The sequence below is a fragment of the Dermacentor albipictus genome, chromosome 1 (assembly GCF_038994185.2).
Source record: "Dermacentor albipictus isolate Rhodes 1998 colony chromosome 1, USDA_Dalb.pri_finalv2, whole genome shotgun sequence".
Lineage (NCBI taxonomy): Eukaryota > Metazoa > Arthropoda > Arachnida > Ixodida > Ixodidae > Dermacentor > Dermacentor albipictus.
Window position 1 is genome coordinate 39,460,173 of NC_091821.1, and position 26,748 is coordinate 39,486,920.

The 26,748-nt window shown below is 41.6% G+C and overlaps 1 protein-coding gene across 3 annotated transcripts; it reads right to left on the minus strand.

Moving 5' to 3' along the window:
• Window positions 1–10,501: 10,501 nt before the first annotated feature.
• Window positions 10,502–25,198, minus strand: LOC139046686 (uncharacterized). Of its 3 annotated transcripts, none has more exons than XM_070540543.1 (10): window positions 25,043–25,198; window positions 21,779–21,968; window positions 21,499–21,708; window positions 21,340–21,390; window positions 20,034–20,129; window positions 19,681–19,734; window positions 18,782–18,984; window positions 17,244–17,403; window positions 15,768–15,896; window positions 10,502–12,906 (listed from the first exon to the last, which is right to left on the minus strand). In XM_070540543.1, the coding sequence occupies exons 2-10, from the start codon at window positions 21,966–21,968 to the stop codon at window positions 12,902–12,904; spliced, it is 1,098 nt and encodes a 365-aa protein (XP_070396644.1). In that variant the 5' UTR covers window positions 25,043–25,198; the 3' UTR covers window positions 10,502–12,901. The 3 variants fall into 3 exon arrangements, with proteins under 3 accessions (XP_070396644.1, XP_070396642.1, XP_070396643.1); XM_070540541.1 differs by having other exon boundaries at window positions 20,034–20,153; XM_070540542.1 differs by lacking the exon at window positions 25,043–25,198 and adding an exon at window positions 22,554–22,670 and having other exon boundaries at window positions 20,034–20,153.
• Window positions 25,199–26,748: the final 1,550 nt, after the last annotated feature.

The following is a 26,748-nucleotide window of genomic DNA, read 5'->3' on the forward strand; positions in this document are numbered from 1 at the left end:
TTTAGTTTCCAGGGACCTTCACAGAGCATGCATACTTAAGAGGACATGCTGTGCAGAGAAAAATTTTTGTTAAAAGTAAAGCTAACTGGATGAAATTATGCAGAATATAGAGTTTAATCTCCTCTTTTTAAATGTCATAGTTTTTCATCTTATCTGGTTGTTTTACTGCTTCACCTGGAAGTGCATATTGTATGCTCTCTTGTGCAAGGTTTGGGCTTTATAACAGGCATAGGAGAGTGTTGTAAGATATACTGTTCCTTACATTCAACAGAATGCAAATCTTGAAAATTATTTCTTTTCACTTTATTAATTACAGAAAGAAATTTAATAATCTGAACTATCGATATTGAGAAAGTTGAGTGGTTTCCTAAAACGCACATGACCTAAATTGCAGCAACTTACAATAAAACCTAGGTATCTGCATTCTACGCATCCTTGTACATCAGCATGCAAAATTTGGCTGAGATTCAGTCACATTAAGTACAAGACTTTTTGTGCACAAGCACTGAAAACAGTATAAAATTGGAAAAAGAAACAAAATTGAATGTTACTAAACATGCTTATCACTCTTGCAGTTGATCAATTTCCATGAAATTTGCCACTATTTTTGCAGCCTTCTGGTTGGAGCCTTGACATTCTTATACCTTATTATTCTTAGACCTAGAATTAATGTGAAAGCATAAGTTTGCAACCAAAATCTAAAAAAAAAATGTAAGAGCGCATGTGTTACCTTGGGTTGTTCAAGACAACTTCCTGATGGCCAAGACAATTGCCAAGACTGCGAAAAAAATATTTTCGTACTGTGATCAAGCAGATTGAAAAGTAGGCCGGTCGAGTTGAAGAGACACCAACTACTCCCTTCTCCAAACTTTCACATGTGCCCTTGGCAATAACAAAGTGATAAGGAAATTGTAGAAAAATATCAAGAATGCACAAGTGCAGACACTTTGCGTGTCTTGGGAATTTGTCCTCAAAAGTTGAGTCACTGTCTGTAGAAAAATCCCACATCCTGACTTTGGAAATTTTAAGAGCAGTAGCTGAATAAAAACGACCTGAGGCCCCAGTAGTGACGGTAATGTAGAGGGAACAAAACATATGGAGTAGGGATGACAACATACTTCAGGAACATACTTAAGGAAATCAATGGTGAAAAAAAAAAGACAGGCGCCAACTTCCAAATGAATTTATTTCGAAGGAGAATTTGCTTTTATGTGTACAGCCAACAGCCATGTCATTTTGGTGAAGATATGCTCACTGCAAAAACAATAACAAAGCACGAATACGAAATCGTGAACAGCACGTGTTAGGCAAAAGACATGCGCAGAGATTACCTTTAACAGCCGAACTCTACCAAGTGAGACTGGCTTAGCAGGGCTCTTTGAGGAATTATCAGACATTGTTTGGGATATTATCAGCCTTAGTGAGATTAGAAGAACTGGTGAGGCCTATACATTGCTGAATAACGGCCATGTTCTCTGCTATAGAGGTCTCCCTGATAAGAAGCAATATGGGGTAGGATTCCTAATCCATAAGGACAAAGTGGGCAACAGTGACGAATTCTGCAACATTAATGAGAGGGTAGCAGTAGTCGTAATCAAACTTAAGAGGTATAGATTAAAGGTAGTACAAGCTTACGCTCCAACATCTAGTCACGACGATGAGGAAGTAGATCAGTTTTATGAAGGTGTTCAATTAGCAATAAGAAAAGTGCATACTCAATATACACTAGTAACTGGTGACTTCAATGCAAAAGTGGGGGAAAAGCAGGCGAATGAACAGGCAATTGGCGATGGTGTCGATTCTAGAAACGCTAGAGTAGAGATGCTGGTAGCATTCGCAGAAAGGAATAAGCTGAATATAATGAACACCTTTTTCAGGAAGCGTAGTTGCAGAAAGTGGACCTGGAAAAGCCCTAATGGTGAAACAAGAAATGAAACTGATTGCATAACTTTCTGCCGATTCCAGCATAGTGCAGGATGTACAAGTGATAGGTAGGGTAAAGTGCAGTGATCATAGGTTAGTGAGGGCTAGGATTCACCTCAATTTGAACAGAGAAAGAGTAAAATTGGTCAAAAAGAAACAGGTGAACTTAGAGGCAGTAAGGGTAAAAGCGGGCAAATTTAGGCTGGTACTTACAAATATGCAGCCTTAGAACAGAGATGATGATGATGACATAGAAGTAATGAATGAAACTGTAATTAGGCTGGCTTCAGAGGCAGCAATTGAAGTAGGAGGCAAGGCACCAAGGCAGGCACGTACCCAAGATTTTTTTTCGGGGGGGGCCCACCACCTCCATCATCATCATCATAATCATCATCATCATCGTCGTCGTCGTCATCATCATCATCAGCCTGTTTTATGTCCACTGCAGGACGAAGGCCTCTCCCTGCGATCTCCAATTACCCCTGTCCTGCGCCAACCGATTCCAACTAGCGCCCACGAATTTCCTAATTTCGTCGCTCCACCTAGTGTTTCGTCGTCCTCGATTGCGTTTTCCTTCTCTTGGTACCCATTCTGTAACCCTAATGGTCCAATTAACGGTTATCTAACCGGCGCATTACATGACCTGCCCAGCTACATTTATTCCTCCTGATGTCAAAAAGAATACCGTCTATAGCCGTTCGATCTCTGATCCAAACCGATCTTTCTCTCTCTTAACGTTATGCCTAGCAATCTTCCTTGGATCGTTCTTTGCGTTGTCCTTAACTTGCTCTCAAGTCTCTGCCCCATATGCACTGGCAAAATGCACTGGGAAATGCACTGGCAAATGCATTGGCACTGGACATATTGCACTGGCAAAATGCACTGATTGCACGCCTTACTTTTCGATAGTAATGGTAAGCTGCCAGTCAGGAGCTCGAAATGTCTGCCGTATGCGATCCAACCTATTTTTATTCTTCTCTGAATTTCCTTCTCATGATCAGGGTTCCCTCTGATAAATTGACCTAGGTAAACGTATTCCTTCACATGTATTCTCTAGTGGCCGACTGGCCATCCTGATCTCTTGTTCCTTTGCCCGGCTATTTATCATTATTCTCATCTTCTGCATAATAATATTCAACCTCACTCTTACACTCTCTCTGTTAAGGTCTCCATTCATTAGTTGTAACTTGTCTGCATTGTTGTTGAATAGAACAATGTCATCGGCAAACCGAAGGTTGCTCAGATATTTGCCGTCGATCTTTGCTCCTAAGCCTACCCAGTTTAATAGCTTGAATTCTTCTAAGCACGCAGAAAATAGCTTTGGAGAAATTGTGTCTCCCTGTCTGACCCCTTTCTCTATAGGTATCTCCCTGCTTTTCTTGTGTAGAATTAAGGTAGCTGTAGAACCTCGTAGATATTCTAACGCGAAAGACGAGTCAGTAAGACGAGAAACTATTTACAGATTATATTTACAACAACGGTTGCAGCGCTGACCGGTTAGATTCACAGCGCGAGTCCAGTTCGTTCTTCCTTCTCTTTTCTGGAGTGATGGCGCCTACGCGCCTCGTTCAAACAAACAGATATCTCACGCATGTAGCAATATTTTCTAAGCTTTTTACGTAAGCGTTCTGTACTCCTTGTTTACGTAGTGCCTCTACGATTGCTGGTAACTCTACTGAATCAAATGCCTTTTCGTAATCTATATAAGCCACATAGAGAGGCTTATTGTACTCTGCAGATTTCGCGATAACCTGGTTGATGACATTGATGTGATCCATTGTAAAGTATCTTTTCCTGAAGCCAGCCTGTTCCCTTGGTTGACAAAATCCAGTGTTAACCTTATTCTATTGGAGATTATTTTGGTAAATATTTTATATAATACTGGGAGAAAGGTAATGGTCCCATAATTGTTCAATTCTTTAACGTCTCCTTTTTTTTGTGGATTAGTATAATGTCTGCATTCTTCCAGTTTTCTGGGACCCTTGCAGTCGATAGACACTTCGTATAAAGAGCCGCTAGTTTTCCAAGCATTATGTTTCCTCCATCTTTGATTAAATCGACTGTTATTCCACCTTATCCTGCCGCTCTTCATCGTTTCATGTCTTGCAGGGCCCTTCTGACCTCATCGCTAGTTATAGGAGAGTTTCTGTATCCTTTTTATTACTGTTTCTAAGTGAACTATCGGGACTCCTTTGAGTACTGTATACAGGTCAGCTTAGAATTTTTCCGCTGCTTTTACTATATCTTCGAGATTGCTGATGATATTATCCTTCTTATATTTTAGTGCACACATCATAGTTTGTCCTATTCCAGGTTTCTTTTTTACTGATTTCAGGCTGCGTTCATTTTTTTACGGCTTCTTCAGTCTTTCTCATGGTATAGTTTCGAATATCAGTTATTTTCGCCTTGTTGATCAGTTTTGACAGTTCCGCGAATTGCGTAACGCTGTGCGGCCGCCAGTCCCATACTACCGCGTAGAGCGCAGGACTCTGCGTTTCTAGATGTACTGCGCTCACTGCGAAAGGTTAGAAAAACACCCACATAAGCACAGCAGAGAAGTGGCTACGTGAGGCGGTTCGACCGATAACTGTAGAAGCGTCATTCAAAACAAGTAATCGTTCTCTACTTCCGGCGGCCTTTCCTCTACTTCCTTTTTAAATAAAAAGATGTTGATCCATAAATATACTCATAAACAACGGTTAACTTTTTTTTATTATTCGCTTTTGCTTGCAGTTTGGTTGTTGCCTTGGCTCTCCCTTAGTAGATCGCTTAATGTCTCAACTCCTTGCGATTTTTGTTTCCAGTTGCCAATTTTGCACGAAAAGTGCTATACAGTTAGGGAAAAACAGACGAGGTAATGGGCGACAGTCATCTTGCTTATGGGTTTTAGGGTTATTGCAGGGTTTCATGATGGACGCTCTTTCACATTATTTTATTTCCCACCTTATCTAACCCATATCACGTGTATATGGTTCCGGGCATCTGCCAGCGTCGGGGTGGGCCGTAACTAAAGGAACAATGAAGCAAAGGGATAAGTTAAACGCAATTGACGTTTTCTCCGGCCGCAACTCGTTCCATGAGAGTACAGACCAGCTGAGTAACAGCCGCATCCCTGTCCTGGTCCCAGGATCAGCCTAAACAAAGAAGGTTGAACTAAGAAAAGCAACAGCTATGCGCGTGACGGTTGAATAGATGGTGACAACTGAACGCATCTCGAGTTAATCGCGCGGGTGCGAAATCTACGAGAAACATGTCCTTCACATTACAAGAGATGCCGATGACTACCGCCATCTAAAAGGAGTGAAAAAGGCAGCATAATGCTGACCGATGAACAGCTGCGTAGTCTCAACATTGATCTGGCGGCGCTTTAGGAATGTGTGAGGAGATGGCGTGGGTGGGGAGGGGGGGGGGGGGGTATGCCACTTGATTTCGGGGGGGGGCCCGGGCCCCCCCGGGCCCCCCCCCCCCTGGGTACGTGCCTGCACCAAGGCAATTGCCAGTAGGCAAGCTCTACCAAGTAACAAAGGATCTAATAAAGAAAAGACAACAGATAAGATAGAATTCACCAAACTGTCAAAACTGATAAACACGGCGAAAATAAGTGATATTCGAACGTATAACATGAGAAAGACTCAAGAAGCCGTAAAAAATGGACGCTGCCTGAAATCGGTGAGAAGGAAATTTGGCATACAACAAACCAAGGTGTATGCATTGAAAGATAAGCTGGGTAATATCATCAGCAATCTCGAAGGTATAGTAAAAGCAGCGGAAGAATTCTACACTGACCTGTACAGTACCCAGAGGACTCGGGAGAACTCCATTCGAAACAATAATGAACAGGATACAGAAACTCCTCCTATATCTAGAGATGAGGTCAGAAGGGCCTTGCAAGACATGAAACGGGGAAAAGTGGCAGGAAAAGACGGCATAACAGTCGATTTAATCAAGGATGGACGGGACATCATGCTTGAAAAACTGGCAGCTCTCTATACGAAGTGTCTGGGGTCCCATAAAACTGGAAGAATGCAAACATTATACTAATCCACAAAAAGGAAGACGTTAACGAATTGAAAAATTAAAGGCCCATTAGCTTACTCCCAGTATTATATAAAATATTTGCCAAAATAATCTCCAATGGAATAAGGGCAACACTGGACTTTAGGAATCAAGTGGAAGAGCTAGAGCCTCCAGGTAAAGCCAGCCAGGGGCTCCGGTACAGGGTGGGAAGGGGGAGCAAGCACCCCTACGAGTTATATCGCAGGGTGCACTGCCCCCAAGCCCTGAAGGCTGACCCTACTCTGATGTAGTAAATTAGAGGTTGGTTTCACAATAACAGAAAGTTTTTGTAGGTGAAATCAGACTTGCACATGTTACAGAAAAAATTTAACCGATTACTATTTCAATTACTTCATTCAAAAGTGTAATTGAGCAATTACTTTCATGTTACTTTCTTATCAACATTTATTGACATTGCACAAATGCAGTAACTAGAACAAGCTGGCCTGGCTCTTTCACTGTGTCCTCAGCAGCCCTTCAACAATGGCTTTTCAAAAATATTGTCAGTGACATTCCCTTGTTTCCTTGTGAATTAAGGCACGAGCAACACCAAGAACCCACTTAATGAGCAAGCTAGGGGGAAGGGCAGTGTTGTAACGTATAAAAGCTCTTTACACAATTGGACTGGTTATTCAATGTTGTGATGCTTGTGTCAGGGTCCTCTATGCAATGCAGCGCTATATTATTGCTGGGGTTCAGAGAAGGTGCTCCCAATGAAAAGCTGAAAAAACGTCCGAAGGTGATTTCCTGGCATCAGCGTCCGTAGTGGGCATCGCCATCTAGCGATAGCAGCGCTGGTTCCAATTATTGGCCAACATCTGATGGAGCATTAAGATATGGAAATGAATTCACTTTGAGGGGCTGCTGTGTGGCACGACAGGTTTTTTTTTTTTTACTGTAGTTCTTGCCAAATTCGAGGGCTCAAAGTTGCATCACCTATTGCAGCTAATGTCCAAATAGCAAATGGTTACATGTAATTGGTTATGGAAAAAAAGTAATTGAATTACAATGAGCATCACCGAGTAAAAAAGTATGTGATCAATTACATGAAAGCACTCAGAAATGTAATTGATTACAAATAATTAATTGCTTGTAATTCATTATGTACAAGTCTGGGTGAAAATAACCCCAGTTCCTGCCCAAACACTCAAGTACACTGCCTGAGCGCCTAGGTAACATGCACTATTAGCAAGAGACACTCCAGATATAGACACAGACATAGTGCTTGCCTTTTCAGTAATAGAGGGTGCAGCTTGCAAGGTGCACATCTGAAAAGAAGAGCACAGCCAAATCAAGAATACTAGCATGAACATAACGCTTTTTGTATTCCAGTATTTTTGTTATTCAGCCAGCGCAACAATCTCATTGCACATTATCTTTTCCAAACATTAGCCTCAATTTGGACCAGCCAAGCTGGGGTGCCATCATTGATTATCCTCAATTTCTCCAATGATGTGATTGAGGAATCAGCTCCTGCAGGTATAAAAGATAACTGGATTTGAGAATGGGAAGAAAGTAGCAGCACTTAGCTTTAAGGTAAAAAAAGACGGCCTATGTTCAGGCTGAGAGTCTAGCTCAAACATGGTATGAGTAAAGTTTGATTGAAAGTATTGAGGTCACCTAACAAGGACAAAAATGTGTCATCAGCATAGACATACAATTGAACATCCTAATAAACAGGAACATAAGATAATATTAAACAGCAGAGAAAGAATACATCCATCTGGCACTCCTATAGTCTGCTTAAATATATACACACAAAAGGAAATTAAACACTACCTTGAAAGCAACAGAATTCTCTATCGTAATTAAAGAAATTCTTTCATTTTTGCACTCAGGACACCATGTAGTCCAGAACAGCACAGCTAACTAATCTAGGAACCAGAAGGTCATGGTCATCACTGTCTAGTCTTTTGAAATGTCCAAGTTAGCAAGGCTGAAATATCCTTTGACAAACCTGCTGCGAGACTGGCTTTCCAAATCAACATGCATTGACGATACGGAATATTATGTTTATTTTAATTTGCAGAACACTGCAGGCCAACATGTGGCCCAGGCAGGAGTGGACTTGTTTACGCAGTGTTGATATGAAATACAAACATTCGAAGTAGAAGAAAATTTTTTTTAATAACAATAAAAAGAATGATGTACAATGCAAGGGATTGTGTAAGGTGCAATAAAATCAATGAGAATTTTTTTGCGGAAAGAAGAGTGAAGAAAGGTTCGCGATACAAGTAATCCACTCTTATCAAGCTTGATGCAGCAAGGATAGGCGAAATATTTTTTTAAGTGCAGGCAGCCATTAAAGCACACATATGCACGCAAGTTTATTACAAATGCAGTTTTTCCATGGCATATGGTACATTGTTGGACAGGAATAAATGGGCTGGCAGGGTGCTCCATTCATTGATTGTTCTTGCAAAAAGGAAAAACTTGAAGCAATTTGTGCGCACAAAAATAGGGGTTACCTTGTTGGGGTGATGATTCCTAGTAGATCTGGCTGATAAGGGCTGGGGATAGGATGAATGATCAACTTTTCATTCACATTTCCAGAGGCGGAAAAGCAATTTTAGGCATGCTACTTTTCGTTGGGACTCCAGGGTGGCCATACAATTTTCATTCATGAAATGAGATGGGGAGTCATAACATCCATAACAATTAAATGTGAAGTGGACAGCAAGTCTGTTTGTGTGTTGCAGTTTGTTAACGTTTTTTTTTTCATGAAAGGTCCCAGATGATGCAAGCATATTCTAATCGCGACCTTACCAGTGTGTTGAATGCTGGTATCCCCCTGTGGTTAGCAACCATTACCTGGTTGTGAGCAAAGGATTTTCTGGGATGAAATAAACTCGCAGGAACCAAGCATGAATCACTCTTTCAATTGTAAAACAAAGTTGAATGTAAGCAAAGTCAGTGTAATATAGATGTTATCAAAGACATACTTTGGGGCCTTGAATTTTCGAGTAAAAACACAATTTTTGCAAGTTCCCAAGATTGTTCAGATCTGAGGCATGTTGTAGCAGTTAACAATATTCAAAAGTCCTTGCAACACGCACATCTAAGAAATTTAACAAGAGTGTAATCATAGCAATGGAAATAATGGCAAACTAATTATTATTTTGCTAATTAGCAACCTCATATTAATAATGTTATAATACATATCTTACGTTTGCTGCCACAAATAATGTCACTTGCTCTTTAACCATGTGGGTTTAATGATATTTACTTCAGGCCTTCGTTGAAGAACCATGTAAGACATGCATAATAAATTAGCCTAATACATGTCACCTCACAAAAACTAATACAAGACCTATTAGACTAGAATACAAATTTCTACAAGATCAATACAGCGCTAACTAGACTACAACAGTGTTTTATGGTAACTGAAATCATCGATAAATCGTCAATGGAGGAAGTGTGATGTTGACTTTAATGAATAGCTGGAGTTTTTGTTTACCTGGCTGACAACCTGACATATGCTTAGGTGTCTGGTGAGAAATATGGTTTACAGTGATAAAAAAAAAGACGCACAGCTCGACGGCATGTGCACCTACGAATACAAAAAAATTGACAGACACTTTAGCATATGCCAAAGAAGGTGAAGGCGAAAGCCGGTGTGCTCAAGAGACATTAATTAAATTACTTGACATTCTCATGTGAATGCATTGTTACTTACCCAATGGACCACAAATAATCCACAGTACATCCAATGGACGTTTAGCGCCGGACGTTTGGACATCCACCGGATATCCCCACAAATCCAGATTACATACGGCGGATATCTGAGGGACCGTCCCGTGCAAAAAAAAAGGCGTTCAATCGGACGTCCCGTGTATGCCCTTATCGGACATTCGGACATCCGTCGGACCTTAAAAATGGACGTTTTTAAAACTAAATATCCAAACAATGTCCGCTGGATAAAACAATCTGGACATGGACATCCCAGGGACATTTGTGGGATTTTAAATGTGGATATTGATTACAGAAACGTCCACGAGATGTACAGAGGACATCCATGATAAATCCGGGATTTATCCATTGTTCGGTTTTGTTGGGGTGTCACCTTGCTGGTACTGCGGCTTTTTCAATGCTTTAGAAGCTGTGCTATACCTAAGAACCAATGTACCAGTTACAGGGATATGCTGCACTTCCTTTACTGTGAAAATTGCATCCACAAATAATTAAGTGCCGCTAAAGGAACTGGGACCATCTTACTGGTGCAGGTTGCAAAGGTGAAAATGTACGTGGACACAACATCCACGGCAGAAGCACATGTTGCAAACTGGCACATTCAACATATTTAATGTAAGTTCCATTGGTACACAGGCATCAGAAATGTATATGTGCAGTTTCCAAATGCACAGAATAAGCCAGAATATGCATTATGTTCAACTCCAATAGTCATCAAAGTTGTAGATATTAAGCTGCATGAATGTGAATTCAAATGATGTAATAAGCCTTCTAATAAAACTTGCTCAGCTTTTTAGGATGGCCTAACTGAGGCATAGACTTGCGCATAAACTGCAGAAACATTGGATCTTTATTTAAAAAGCATACTGTAAGAACATGCCTGTGTGCTTGGCACAGCAAAACATAACCTGTGCCTGAACACATTAAAGAAATGCCCATAAGGACCCACAAGAAATTGAAAATCACAAAAGATGCCAGCAGGAGTATATGTTGACATTGACAAGATCAGTACAGGGGCACAGAAGAGAACTAAAGATGCTTCTTGAAGTGACCTTAACACAGAAAAATTCGAATTGTCAACTTAATGCAGTGATGTACATACACTTTATAAAGGAAAAAGACTAGAATAAACTGACTGCATTGGCACCTGAACTGTGATATCGCAAACATAACTAAACAAACAGTACAAGAGAACAAGAAATATCTGGCACAATGACTATGCACACATTTTCTTGCAAGAACGCACATAATGGCATCTTTGCAACAACAGCAATGCACATGATGCAAAAACAAACTGGCTGTTTCATTGGCTCAATGACTAGATGTTAAACTTGCATATAGACTGTGGTAGCACTTCTACCTTGTAAAACTGTAGACGTACCCATCAGACTTCACAGAAAAGTTCTTTTGTACAAAGAACAATGACACTTCACTGGAAGCAACTTACATATGCACGAAAGTGACTAGAATCCTCCCATAATACAAAATATATCATAAAAGTATCTTGCACAAAAGTTCTGTACTAAAACACACTAAGAGCACTTCAATAAAGTGCATCCTTGCTTTTATAAGCAAGATGCTCATAGTGTAGGACACAAATGACCAAAACATTAAAAAAAAGTTGGTCTTGCTAAAAGTATCTTGCACAAAAGTCTATACATATGCGCAACAATAGTCCCACAAGTATGGCTTTACAGCAGCAGCAATATAAAAGGAATCTTCCATGACATAAAAAATATATAAAGTAAAAAGCTCTCACAAGTTATTTTACACAGGCACAATATTGGTCTCACGAAGGGGTAGCTTTGCAGAGGCAGCAACATGCATAATAAAGGCAGAGGTTAGAAAAACCCTCAAGATCCAGTGACAAAAAGTGCTTTGGACAAAGGAAAAATAATAGCATCTTACAAAAGCATGTCTTTGCAATGGAGGCGATTCTCAGACCATCAAGCACACAAAAAGGCAAGAGGGAAAGGCCTGTCCAGCATTTTTTGCAATGAGTGGCTGGCCTTTACTATTTCCAGTAAGGTCCAAGGTTTAGCCCACTGGTAGCATGAACACACCAGCATGTGTTTCCACAATAGTACACCACAGTGACGTTATCACACAATAGGCCAGTATGTGTTCATTTCACAGATAGAGCACGGCAGAACACGACACTAGCATAATGCAACAGGAGCAGCTTGTTTGCTATACTTATGCACAGCATGCTTCAGTGATGCCCGTATATGTCGGGGTCAGTCCAAGCTGCAATTGCAGGATAAAAAAGCTAACATATTTATTTGGTCTTTTGAGGGTTCCTCTGAATCGCCACTAAGGCATGCGTCGCAGTCTTTTCATTCCTTGCGCTCAGAAACAGGAAATGGCTGGGATTCTCACAGCCATGCAAAGAGGACAGATTGTGGACACTTCACAGTAGGGCTACAGTAAGCGTGGGATTTATGCAACAGTGAATGTGCCACTTACGACGGTGGCCTACAGATACAAGCAAAGGATTCAGGATCCTCCTTGCGAGCTAGGTCTCAGGCAGATGAGCAAGACTGCAAAACAGTCAAATTTATTCCTGGCAAGCCAACCGCTTCTGTGCAGAGAAATCTGGGCAACGATCCCACGGAATACACTGCCTTAGCGTTTCACACATGCATGTGGTTTTTGCCGCTTGTGCACTGCATTGTGCACGAACCATGCACTGGTGTGTTTATGCTAACAATGGGTGGACATGTAGATGCACATACAGAACAAACAGAAATACTCTGAAATATTGAGGTAAAAAAGATCTTGCGTCTAATGTAAGTATTTCGCACACAAGTTTTGTACAGTAGCAGAATAACAGCATTTCAGAAAACCATGGCTTTGCAATGGTAGCAATTTCACCAATACAGAAGACTGCCATGACATTAAAAAACAAAAACAATAAAAAGTTCTCGCACACAAGTTCTGCACAAAACTATATTGATGGAGCCTAGCAAGAGCATGACTTTGCAAGTGATTTGACAATGCAGATGACAGGCAGAATCCTTCCAATGCATGAAAAAAAATTCTGCAATTGCACTGTGCAAAGTTAAAAAAAAAATCCCTGAGTAGCTGCCTCTAGTCCACGAAACATGCCTTGGCGTAGCCCAGCAGATCCCCTAAGTTCCACCAGATGCACACGTCCACAACCAAGCAGCCTCTGATGCCTGTGCAGTCTTCAGGTCATAGCTGCAGTGCTTTACAATGGAATGGCCTCCACTTATTCTGCATGAAAGTAAAAGAGCAGAATGATAAAAAAATGTGAGGTTTAGGGAAACAAACGAGTACAAGCCTGCTTTGTGGATAATGATCAAGCCATTGCAAAATCAACATCCTGCTCATATGAGTGGCAACCTGAAGGGGCCAGCCATGCTGTAGACAGCTGGTTTTAGCTTTCAAAGCGCACTTTTGCAGTCAAATCAGATGCAAAAATGCAGTGGCACTCATAGGAAACGTGCATGCATACAGCATTATAATGCATCGCACTGGTCTCCCACTCTGTTCTAATCTAGTGTACGTCCCTACATTCACTTCATTCAGGTACACCTGTGCTATGAAGATTGTTACTCATGGGAGAGCTTCCTGTTTTAACAGCAGAAGTGGTACCCATATTTAGAGATCAAACCTGCATGCCAAACCTCTGTGGTGCATCATCTAAGCTGCTGTATTCATGTACACTTGGGATAGCAGTTGGCAAGGGCATATTTAAGAAGTATGTTCAACATAATCCCTCTCCCAATCCCTTTTTGATAAACCTGTTAGTGCTGTGAGTGTTCGTCCCACCCACACAGCAAGTTAGGCTTATGTGCTACGAGTATGACTGCAGCATGATCCTAGGTAATACGCAACTATTAGGTCTTTTTCTTTTCATTCTTAATGCAAAAAATGCACAGGCTTGACTTTAATACACCATTTATCACTTCTAACCTAAAATCACAGCTGATGCATGCTGAACTAGAGCTGTCTTTTATGTCAGCTACATTCACGGAAGGCTCCTCTAAAAGCAGAGACTGAACTATGTACACATACATAAATGAAGTACAGACAACAGTAAATTTTTAATTCAGAAAACCAGTTAACTACTAGCAGTGTAGTCATACTGGCCTACATTTAGGCTGCTTTAAAACATCAGTCTTGATCACAATGCAGAAGCTTGAGCTAAGTATTAAACAGTTCCAACTGAGCCATGCAACTCAGTTGGAGAAACCCATGTCCATTTCTAGTGGAAAGCCACTGTGGCCACTATTATGATGTGAATTCATGTTGCTAAGTGGTAACTTAATTTACTTATTTCATTTTTTGAGTTTTTTTCTAAAAGTGCCCAAGAACAGCTATTATGCCTTAATATTGTTGCATTTCTGTTACACAAAGAACACAAAACCAAAAAATAAAACATCTCAAACAACAGCGGTACAAAGTGCAACAAAAAATTGAATTAATCAAATACACGAGCCAGATAATGAGCAAATAGTAGAGCTAATATATCAAGATCACGATGCAAGGCACTTTGTTGTGTTACAAGAGATTGTTATAGCGTTAGAGGTGCAAGAGGAATTCGCATATAAAATGCTAGGATTAAGCAATTTAGGGTGAGGCATGCATAACGTTACAGCTCACAGTAACTGCGGACAGGAGAAGTGTTTGTGAAGTAATCACGGTATTTCCGCCTTATTTGTAGGGGTCTAATATTATACATGCGCAGTACACACTTGTAGGCATAAGATACACGGCGTCCAAGAAATGGATTGTACAGGACACAAATGAAACATCACTGAACACATACAATTTTTGCAACATTAGTCAGTCAAATTAATACAGTTCCATACAACAGAACTAAACTTTAGCTTCGAGCGGACAAACAAAGAATACGAGAGAATAACACAGCTCACATTCGTAAACTCTTTACTCTATTTACTCGCATAATGATCGCACCCCTGAATTTTGTTGTCAAAATTTGATTTTTTTCTTTCCCGTGTAATGATCGCACCCTGAACTTGTCACAGCGATATGTTGTGTGCCAAGTCTAGCTAACGATGATCGCGCTTATCATCTGTCGAATGCTATGTGAACAACTCTTGAAGACATACCAAGTGAACTGCACACACCCAACTTTCTCTTTCTTAACAGATGCCTCATTTCATTCCTTTCATCACTTTCCACACTTCCTTGAAAAAAAAAAAAAAAAAAAAAAAGCTACAACCAAACTTGTCTCGGCTTTATTATTTGTAGGCTTCATAATGGTTTTGGTCAACAACAACACAAACGGCGCCTTTCGATTCTTCTCGTATGCACTCGTAGGCACGCAACAAATCGCGAGTAGCAACAATAGTGGTCACGTTTGCACTGATACGTTAGAAGGGTACCCTATTAATACACCGACGCTCGTAACACAGCTAAGATATTCGCCCACCCTTAGCAGAAACGTGCCGTATTAGAATAGCAGTGAAGACAAATGCTGCAGTTTCCACAGCGTGCCCGCCATGTGTTTCTATGTCACTGGCAGCTAAGCGTGCCCCTCTCTGTTTCTGTCCTCTCAAATTGGACATGGCTACGCTACTGTCGCAAACTTGCCGATATTAACGATATTATTCATTACTGATACGGAAGAAACTGTTTCAATGCACGTTAATGTACTCACAAGAAGAAAAATAATCCCGTTCAGCTTCCTCCGCCGGCCACCATTTTTGTTTTGATGTCCCGAACTGACAGCAGCAGCTGCCTGCTTGTCATCCCGCAGCAAATGCGGGATGAAAAAAAGAATTCTTTTCGTGGGAAATTTAACCTGAATTGCACCCCTGAATTTGCATAAATTTTTTTGACAAAAAAGTGCAATCATTATACAAGTACGGTCATCTTTGATATAAGGCCTAACTTTCTGTAGAATGCATTAACGATGCTTGAAGCATGTTCTTCGAAAGTTAGCCGGAAGTCAACCAACATTTTTTAATCACGCTTACAACTCGCTCTTCTCTAAGGAATGTTATCAAGTGAATATTCGGATAGTAAAGGGTAAATTCTGCGATTAAAGAAATCAACATGCGGCACCGCCTCTCAAGCTGCTGAAAATCGGTGGGGTAAAAGCATACCTTGAGGCAGGCAGACCTCAGCGCTTGGCTTCTTATGGCTGCCGGCCCTTTCTGGAGCATGCCTTAGCCACGATTTGATGGTGTCTTCAATATCGTTAGTGCTGCCTTCTGTCATCCGTCTTGCAGCAACTGAAATAAGCAAGTTCCCACTAATGGTGAGAATAGCAAATATACCTTGGGATGTTAAGATGAAGCTTTACTTCACTAAGGTATCGTATGCGCCTTGTACGTCCCATTGTTTTTTTGTGTGTCCATGTCCTTTATGCACAACTGTACATACGAAGCTATAGCTCGGGCCCAACTCTAATGCTGTGAAGAAACACCTATGAAGCAGCACCTAGACTGTTTTGTATGGGATTTATTGAATTTGCGAGAGAAAATTAAGGTCTAGTCACTGCTGGAAGCAAAATTTTGATTTAGGGTGTAATTTTTTACAAAGATTTAAAAAAAGCTTTACAAATATATAACTCTGCATCAGACATATCGCATTTCAGTAAATTTTATTTTACATAGATCACCTAAAGCAGACAAAGTTGAGGGAGAAATTTGCAGCAGCTTACATGAACTTGTTAGAATGTCTACACGGGTTTTGGAAATGTCCTATTCACTAATAGGTAGTATATTTGAGATTGATGTGAAATGTAACAATTTTGTCTGATTTAGGCGTACCGTTAGGTCCAGCTTACAGAATTGCAATAAAATGAATTGCTGAGATACAGTTATGAACTTCACAGTTTAGTTCAAATTTTGTAAAATTTAGGATTCTTGTAAAACATTTGACGCCATGAATTTAACTTTTTCCTTTAAAGGTAACTTCATGAATTTCATTGCAGTGACTGCGAGAAAAATGATTTCTGCTTTTCCATGTAGTTAGATAGCAGCACCCGAGCGAAAGCTTCCCTTTAAGAAAAATGCATAAAAAGAACAAAACACATAAAAGGCAGACTTCACTGTGTAAGAAATGGAACTTGAAAAGCTCTAATGAAATCCCAACAAGCAACGCTGGTGATATCTTTTAGACTTACTGACAACTATAGACTAGGTAGCAAAATAGAGAGCAGAATGCAACTAATCCTTACTAAAATACCTCATGCTAGACACTATATTATTTTCATCAGCCACCACCAGGTGATCGACAACGCACCCAAAAGCTATCATTACAATAGCTCAGTGCACTGGAATAAAAGGACTTGTGTGGCAGCAAAGGTGATTGCTCAACACCACCAGCCTTCGCTAACATCGTGTCCACTCATATGAATCGCTTCCCAGTAGCCAGCGATATACAAGGACCTGGTGCAGCAGCAGTGATGCTGTAGATGACCCAAAGCCACACTGCGCTTGGTGTGTACTATATTGAACTGTTTGCACTAAACCAAGGTGTAATAAAAGGCTTAATAGCTGTCTATCGAAAGCATAAATTAAGTTCATCCTAGTGCTCGTACTCATTAAAAGATATAAAGAGAAGTTTCAACTCACCAATAATTGCAGCTGTACTCTTCAGACTAGAGAAACTAAGTTTCCCCTTTCGGCCAACCCACGAAAAAAGTGTGGCCAGGTCATCATGAAGGGTGTACGCAAGAATACGCTTTGTCGCTGCACTGGCATTCCTCCCTCCAAGGTCTGTGAACTCGTGAACCTGCAAAAAACAGATTTCGAGTAAATGTGCGCGATCACAGAAAATGAAAACTAAATGTATGGCTATACCAGTTGGAAAACGCCTGCTGCATGGCATCGTTGGCAAACATGTTCACAAAAGAAGCTGTCATGCAGCACTCTCATGCCATAGAAACAGCAAGTCTTAGTGTTATTTTCTTCAGCATACAGCAACTCCAAGCAAAGAGACCTATAAGAAGTTACGTATTCATTAACATGGCCTTGTGGTGCAGAAGACTAGGTGTGTCTTCTTTGCACTCTGCCAAGAATAGCTGCTGAAACCATTCCACTGCACAATCAGGCTATTACACAACTGCCACAGTGGCAGAGACTGGTCAGCGGCTTCCTGTTTGCTACTTTCCACTAATGTAGCCACATTTCTATGCAGAGCATTATGCATATGCATCAGCTCACACCTAATCAACAATACCATGCCATAGGTAGGATGACACAGTTGATGCAGCTAAGCGACATGTCAGGGCTTAAGGTCTGCATATTCCCCAAGCAATTTTCAAGAAAAATTGCCAATTGGAAGATGCAACTCTAAAGACACGGGGGTAAAAAATAACTAAATTCTGGAGTGTTATGTGCCAAAACCACGATGATTATATGGCACACCGTAGTGGGGGACTCCAGGTTAATTTTGACCATCTGGGGTCCTTTAATGTGCACCTAGCATAAGGTACATGAATGTTTTTGCACTTCTTCCCCTTTGAAACCACCTGGATAAGGTCAATCAGACCACCTGTGATCAGTTCACTGTGTAGCTGTGTTCCAAGACATCAGCTTTACAGAGTAGATGGTAGAATAGTGCAATGAAGAATACCAGCGCTGTAATGGAGGGGTGTGACAGATTTTAATTTCAGATATGTAGAGATGTTCTTCCTTTGCTGGTAGAAATTTTAGCATTCCAACAAAGCAATAGCTCATAATTATGAATTCAAGTGTATCTAAGCTCAGAAGTTGCTGGAAGATGTTTGTAAAATGCAACCTTGCCAGTAAGTATTTTGTGCATTGGGCTTATCTCAAGTAGGGTTTATGTTGGCGCATACTGTCGTGCATACTTTAAGTCATTCAGCATACATTAGTCGTAACTGCAAATGGTTTTCAGTACAGACACAGAAATCTCATTCTTAAGCATACATTCGGCAATTGCAGCGTGCATTGTCCCTGTGCAAGTTATATTCGCAAGATTATTTCTGTACAGTTACACTAACCTCATATACACTGACCTGTTTCATGCAACAGCATGCAGTTGTAACTACAAGCAACAGGGGCGTACACCACTGAATATATATCTTTTTTTTTTTTGCATTCAAGTGCTCTCTATTGTCTATGCTAAATTCAGGAAAACTACGTACCAAACTCGCAGTCTTCTCTTTGTCCAGGCTTTCATCAAAAGCCATAAAATCTTCCAAGCTGCGGAAGGGGCACTCGATGAGTGGATCAGTTCCACCAAGAGGCTGCTTTGCATACATGTTGCACAACTTCTCAAGCAAATCCCCATGGTGTTGTTGCGTAAAACGTACGATGTTGAGCAGTCGGAGCACATGCTTCTTGAAGCCTTCAAACACAAAAGGAAGGAAATGTGGCAGTCAGGAACCAAACCAGGTAGGCATTTCATAGGCCATTCTTTTTCTCATCACAGATTACAGGCAATTATTTTTGCAAGGTATGTTGGAATGTAAGAGTGTCTTTGATTAGTACACTTTAGGTAAAGAAATGCCCTTTCATAAAAACATTTTGATGTGCTACTAAAATATCAGACAATTTTCTAACTGCTAGCAATTTATTCTGAAACAAAGAACATTGCATTGTCCTAGAAACTGGCAGCTTCTCACACATCAGCAATACAAAATAAGGCACAATCAAGTTGCAACATATAACGAATTTATAATGCTTTGCACCATGCCTGCTACATTGAACCTAATGAGACAGATGCACCCTTCCTTTGAATGGCTTGAGGCCATGGAACAACATAGATTTGAAACAGGGGTCTCAATAAATAGCCTCTTTACAACAGTCTGAACACGCACACATTGCCTTTGAAGCTTTTGTGACTGCAGGTATGCGCTACTACACGAACTTCAGAGCAAGACTCAATGCAACAAAACAGTGTTCATGCAATGGGCGTTTAGGCACACAGTGAAAAAAAACTGCGTATTTGCAAGTTTATGTAAGTAATGCCATCACACGTTAAAGTACATTCACAACTTAAAAAAATTTTGTAGTGAAGTATTATAGTACAATGAAAGCTTACTATTGTTTGAAAGTTCGTCAGGGGAACCTGAGGGTACACAAGTCCGTTGGTCACCTGCACAGTAAAGAATAGTGAGCATTTAATGCATGCTTGTACTTTGCACTAATATCAAAGGCTGTCACATTGTGGGACCCCAGCCCATTTAACATTCTACCAGAACTGCTCATCTCCAGGTTGTCGCTAGCAGCTGCAAAGTGCATTCCAGTTGTGAAGTTAGGAACAAGCCACAGATACATCTTAGAAACTTTTTTGGCTTACATACACATGAAGTTAAACATATGACAGAACTGCCACATTAAAAATTATAGCCCTTCACTGAAAAAAAAGTAAAAGCAAGATTTATCAAAACTCACTGTGTGAGCTAGAGCCACCTGCAGTGTATGATCTGGAGCCATCTGCACTGTGTGAACTAGGGCCACCTGCACCACCTTGCGGCATGTCATTCACATCTGCAGAGAGTGATTGCAGTGAACCTGTGAATGCATAGCTATAGTGAACATATGTCATGTTATTGATACACATATATGGTAGACATTCCATAGGATGCTCCAAAATGCAAGAGCGCTATGCAAATGATTGCAGTTGCAGTCTGCATTTTGTTTACATGTTCAATATCATAGGTTGGCATACCAACTCATCAGTGCATTAACTTGCATTCTCTGTGGTCACTTTACAGGCATGATGTAAAGCTTTAGTGAGTTCACAATTTGCTTGCAACACACCATGGACATTTCAATTTTATAAACTCATTTCTTTCTTTTCATGGTGTTTTATGTCCCAAAGCTACATACCATCTATCAAAGGCACTGAAGTATGTTTTCTGAACTTGGGCCACCTAGGGTCCTGTAATGTGCACCCAATGCGCAATGCATGTGTTTATGCATCCCGCTCCAAATCATATTGCAGCTCAAAATTGAGCCTGCAACCTCATGCCCAGAACAGTTTCTTTTTTACATTCTAAAGGTGTAATTTCACACCTGCGCATAGCTATGCAAATCGCTCCTCTAATACATGAAGACAGTTTGCAAATGAATTGTAAGAAGGTAACCTCAAGCTTTAGCATTAAAACATTCAATGTACATAATAAATAATGAAGCAAGTCAGCTAACTATATGACATGACCCATTATCCAATTCAAAACTAAATCATGCTGGTTTATCAACATAGCTGCCAAGAGCCTACTTCTCACTTGAACAGAAGTTTAACACCCTAACAGCATAAACTGAAATTCAAACAGGAAATAACTGGCCAGAACGCTTGCTTTACATTGCTATATAGATGTGTCATGTACAATGACTTGCAAGTCTGTTTATGAGCAAACAGTAGCCACAAGTGTACGTTCTTTAATGCGGGTGAACCTAGAAATGAAATAATACACTGCTGTCACAAGTGCTTAGGTTTGAATTTATGCCAAAAGTAGACGTTAGGTGGCCATGCAAAATGAAACACAAACCAAAATCAACAAGGAAACGTATGACCATTCCTTGATTTGTCAGCCCGTATGTCGAAGCCCTCACAGGTGACAAGAACAATTCAATTAATGGCTTATATTACACAATGGGGAAGCACTTTATTCTTTGTGGATTAGGAAGCTCAAGCTAAAATAGATTTGCACTGTATTACCATTGAGGCACTATCTATAAAATGTCAGTCACATACCTTCAGACTCTTCACAGCTGTCTTGCTGCACTGCAGAAGCAGAAGAGAGGCCTGGGAAATAAATAATAACTCACCAGTAAGCAAAATATATTAAATTTACTTTTTAACTGCTAAGTGTCAGGATACCATAAGTAGGAGAAACAAGTATTTTGAATTCACCTAGTTGGAAGTTGCTTGGTGGAGCTGGAATTTGCTTGCTGGAGCTTTGCTTGGCCTTCTTGGGTGGCGGTGGTGTGTCAGGCTCATCCGAGTCAGACCACTGAGCTGGTGGCCTCCTTGTCCTTCTTCCTTGAGACATTTCCGATCCTGTGCCCAGGTCTGATGTATACTGGCTGTCATTAAGTTTGGCCCTTGCTTGTTCATATGTTGCTAAAACAACAGTTCAACATTCAACTGATTTGTATAGAACAAAAAAGGCTTTTATGTACACGATACATACCAAATACCCCTTTCACTGCTACGCTGTAGCACTTCCAGAAGGTGTCTGGTGGTACAGATTTCTTTACTAAGGATGTCACTCTGTTGCCTTTGAGGTTGTCGGGCCACGCACACTTGTCACCCTCCACCCAGGTCACTGGCACCACCTCCACCTGTTTGTCCTCAACGAACTCAGCGATCACATAAGCCATCTGAAAAATGAAGCGTCAGAAGTATTCAGTGGTGGCGAAACAAGGGAAGCCTCTGCCTGGAACCAGTGAAAAAGCATTTTCCCAAGGGACTTGCCTTCACCATAATGACATGTCTTCTTTAAATGTTGGCTGCAGCCAAGGACAGCCGTTTTACTAAAGTTCAAGTATTTCAAGCCCTTTGGCTAGTTTGAATGTCGGCTGTAATAAGCCACATTATGGATCGTTGCACCTATGGACCAACTATCCCAGCAGCAAGTTGTGATGGGAGCGGTATGTGTCACCAAGCCATTTAATCTTAGTGCCAGTCAAAGGCCATTCCCAATGAAATCCGATTATCCTTGCCCAACATGATCTGGCTCTCCATCCTATGCCTGCGAATTTTCTAGTGGCATCCTACTACTTTGTCGAAGTGTCCTACCCTTGGCACTCATTTTGCTACTCTGATAGACCAGCTATCTGCGCCAAGCATTAATCAGCCACCAGGCTCAAGACCACAAACCACATATGACAGGCATTTGTCATGAACAGCCAATAAATAACCTTGAAAATAAAGGCATAACATGGCAGCATTCTGCCAATACTAACCTGTGGAAATATGGTTGAGCAGAATAGGACTGTGCGGTGAACTGCCCTACAGTGAGTGTGCACGGGTTAATTACAGGATTATTTAAGGCTTATTTCTTTCATTGCTCACTGTTACCCTCCTTTTCACTGCATGTTTCACAAATAACTAAACGTTACGTAAGGTAAGCCACTAAGGGCTGCAAAAACTTCAGGATTATTAAACTGCACTACACCAACCTCTATAAATTTGCAGATATTATTTGAAGTTTCTGCGAATGCTAGCTAAATCTAGGCCTTTAAATTGTGTGAAGCTCTGGAATAACCAGAAACTTTCCATTCAGTGGCAGCTTCACCATTTTTTGGAGGTTGTGCAGGGACCAAGGCTTCAGGCCCGATAGCCCTGATACAACATAAATGCCCATTCTGGAAGACTCAAAGGGTAAAGAATAGAAATCTTCCTTGATGAGAAACTCTTGGCCAATTATGCATGGCTGCTTAGACCCTCTGATATAGGCTATGTTTTTTGCCAGAACAACATGGCCATCCTGTGCAAAGCAGTTGTCTCTTTTAGACAATGCAATTGTATATGCATCCCATGACAGCCTTTCATATTCAGGAGGGCAGCATTCCGGCAGCAGTTCTCCTCGACTGTGAGGACGGCTAAAATGTACAGGAATTTCATCCCATGTCTGTCTGCGTGTCCAAGACTGGCTCTCTACCATCCTGTTGCGCAGCTGCTCCAAGGGTTTTCCATGCTTGCGCAACTGCCTCTTGAGCACCTGCATGTTGTTCTCAAATGGGAAGGCACTGAAGGAATCTAGCTCTCCATGTATTTTAACATCAGAAGCAAGATGTATGAGGCTGTGCACGTTGAAAGAAACATGCTCGTCACCATACAATTCGCGGAAATGTGAAACAAAGCATCTCAAGAGCTCATCGGCATAACCAGCATGCTCACGACACAGCTCCTTGTTTGCAAGTATAGATAACGACGCATGGAGCAGCAAAAAGTGCTGGTATAGATCATCTCGAAGGCAGAACTTGAGAAGCAACGGGCCTGTGTAGAATACAAAAAGTCGGAACTCAACCGCCTTCCAGCGGTCGAGCTCATCGAGTCCGCGTGGCCTACGGGGAAATTCACTAGGGATGTGAGGATTTAGCAGCTTGCTCTTCTCATTGAATGTGTGCCTATCCAGAGGTCCCAAACGAACCCGCAGTGGTCCAGAAATCCACAACTGGAGCAATTTCCGCATGACACCCAGTAATGCAAGATGCATGTAATCAAGTGGGAGGTCATTTACAATGTCAATGGGCAGGTCCAACAGGCAAGATTCTCCCTTGTGATGTTCAACATCATGCTGCTCCCTGAAACTCTCATCCGTTCGTAACGGACAGTCCATGTCGCAAAATACTACTTTTCCATTGATGTAAGATCCCTCGACTGTACACTTTGCGCAACCACTGTACCCTCCATGGCCTTTTGTCATAGTAACGAAAGCTCGCGCTGGAGCATCACAGATGACCGAGGCAACTGTCACCTGAACAGTGTCGCCATTGATATTCACACCTTGCACAAGCAAAGTTTGCAGCTCTCGAACAAAAGGCCTCAGGAAATCATTAGACGAGGATGGCTTAGACTGTCCAGCAAACGCACCCACAACAAATGGGGGCACATTGCCGCAACCACGGGGTAAGCACTGTATGGGCCACAGTTGCATTTTGGAGCTCTTTGACAAGGGGAGGCCATCTACATTAAATGAGAGTGGAATTACAGCTGGCAGCTTTTCTACATGAGACAATGAACGCTGAAGACCCACAGCAAGTCCGAAATGACAATACTTTCCTGGCGCCAAAGCACAAATGGGAAATTCATCCAGGTTTTTTCGAGGGGTCTGCATAAGTGTACGACCATCCTCCGGTAACTGATGAAGTCCCCCCTGTGTCCTTAGCGTCTTCAGCAAAGCTGTTAACGCCCTTCTTTTGATACCATATTCGTTTGCCCATTCACGCAAGGAATCCTGCAGTCCGTCATGTACGCTTGTGCGCTCTTCACTATCACTTTCACTACTACCAGACTCAAGATTGACTTCTGCCCACTGTTCCCTGTCATCTGCGTCTACGGACGTGAGGTCTTCGTAACAATGCTCTTCAAATCCCGCGATTGAGCGATTTAAGTTTTCTAAGCTGTTCCCACCGCTGTCACGTGGTGCTTCGAGAGGTTGAACAAATGCTATTTGCTCCGAGTCATGCCGGCTACTTTCACAACCCCCCTGAACTCCTTCTTTCGCAAAAACATTAATAACTTTCCTTGTCTCCCTGCTTGCCTTCTCGCAAGCACGCCTGTCGGGTGGTCGCGACATTCAGGGCGTAGGAAGCGAGAACAAAGCAGTTTCACTTGTACGCAATAGGCCTACTAACAATAGCCCTAACCGCACTTTGTGAAGAGAGTCGGTACAACCCGCGCAGAAACTGGCCCTCGGATCACACGCACGGAACAAAAGATCTCTCACCGCGTTTCCAAAGTGCAAGGTCGCAGTGCGTCACTTGAAAGGCGCGCGAGAAAGGCACCTGCATTCAATAATATAAAACGCGCCACGGCACCCGCAGAAGCCAGCGAATCGGCGCGCACGTTTAGTGACGGGGCACGAATGGGGCACGTTCGTCGCTTTTCACCACACACATTGATGACTATGACGATTGAAGGTGCATATTACAAAAGAGTAACGTAAACTACTGAAACCGAAATGCCACAAAGCCTATTAAATATTCAAAATACCTTCAAAAAATTTTAGTAGTTTGAGCAGAATACAAATGCGCATAATTCATGTTGCTGAAATAGAATGAAAAACAGTTCTAGTACGACGGTACGGCTTGGTGAATAGAACAGGAACATCGGTTTTGTTAACAATACAAACATTCATTTGCTCAGAACAGAACAGAATAAACGCGTGGACTATAGCATACTATTTTTTTATAGAATGATGCCCTTGTACTCCACACTGTGGACGGTGCGCGAGGCCGCACATGAAGGTAAAAATCCGCACGCAAGTGCTAGGTCAGATTTTCTTTAGCCCGTGTTCAAAGTCCGGGTTCTTAAATAAAAAATTAGTGAATCAGCGAATTTCGTCTTTTCCCGAGTGTTCTACCTAGGAGATTAATATTATGGCGGCGGTATATATATATAGCTCGATTTGGGAGATATAAATATTGAATTAAATCATCGTAACCATCGCCTGTAGCTTCGCATCTGTGCATGCTTATGTCCAGGGCATAAATCAATGGACGTTGCAAGGCATTCCTAGGCGGACATCCGGGGGACGTACACCGCTGGTCAATCCATAAACAAACATCCTCTGGACGTCCACCGTATCAAAGTATGCGGACATTATGTTACGTCCCAAGAACTAGGTCCCCTGTTCGTACCACGGATATTGTTTTCCGGACGTGGACGTTCGGATCTAAATCGGATATCCACTGGATATCTGTGGTCCATTGGGTTATTGTTTTCTCCCACCAAATGTCGTGGGTTCGAGTGCTTTAATTGTCACTACATTAATTAACTGCGATTTAATTACTTTCTTCCTAATTAACACCAACGGTAGTTGGTTCAACTCCCACTAAGGGTTAAAGTTGCTTAATTAACTATATATTAATTAAGTGGCTTAATTAACTTCACCTTAACACCAACCGTCGTGCGTTTGACTTCCACTTAAGCTCGAGGATTATACTCCCACTGAAAGCCTTCAGTGGGAGTCTAATCTCGAACCCACCGGTCGTGGGTTCGAGTTCCTCAGGTAATTCTATCTTAATTCGCCTTTATTTTTGGCATGATGAGGGCATCGGAGATAGCTGTGGAAGAAGACTATGACGAATGCGAGAGCCGTGGTAAGAGTGCGAGGGGTAGTATGGGAAGGCTGGCATGATGAGCGGCATCGGAGCCAGCTGTGGAAGAAGACGACGAATGCACGAGCAGTGGCACAATTAAGTGCTTGATCTGCGTGAAGCGAGCTCACGTATGACTTTCTGTACTGCACACCGCATTTTCCAGTCCAACGGGGGTATGAGCCACTTAAGGCTTTCGCCTTAAAGGGGCCCTGAACCATTTTTTATCGATGTGCAGAAAGGCATTTCAAGTACTTCAATGCGTTTAGCAGAAGTGGGAGTTATTGTCAATCAAACACGGCCTCCGCATTGCTCCCGTTCCTTCTTGCTCTGC

Excerpts from the sequence above, each read along its gene's own strand:
- LOC139046686 (XM_070540541.1), bottom strand. The coding sequence starts at position 21,968 with ATGGCTTATGTGATCGCTGAGTTCGTTGAGGACAAACAGGTGGAGGTG. Across the intron at positions 21,391-21,498 it reads ACCAAGCAACTTCCAACTAG|GCCTCTCTTCTGCTTCTGCA; the intron begins GTGAATTCAAAA and ends TTTATTTCCCAG. Across the intron at positions 19,735-20,033 it reads AGGTGGCTCTAGCTCACACA|GTGACCAACGGACTTGTGTA; the intron begins GTGAGTTTTGAT and ends TTTACTGTGCAG.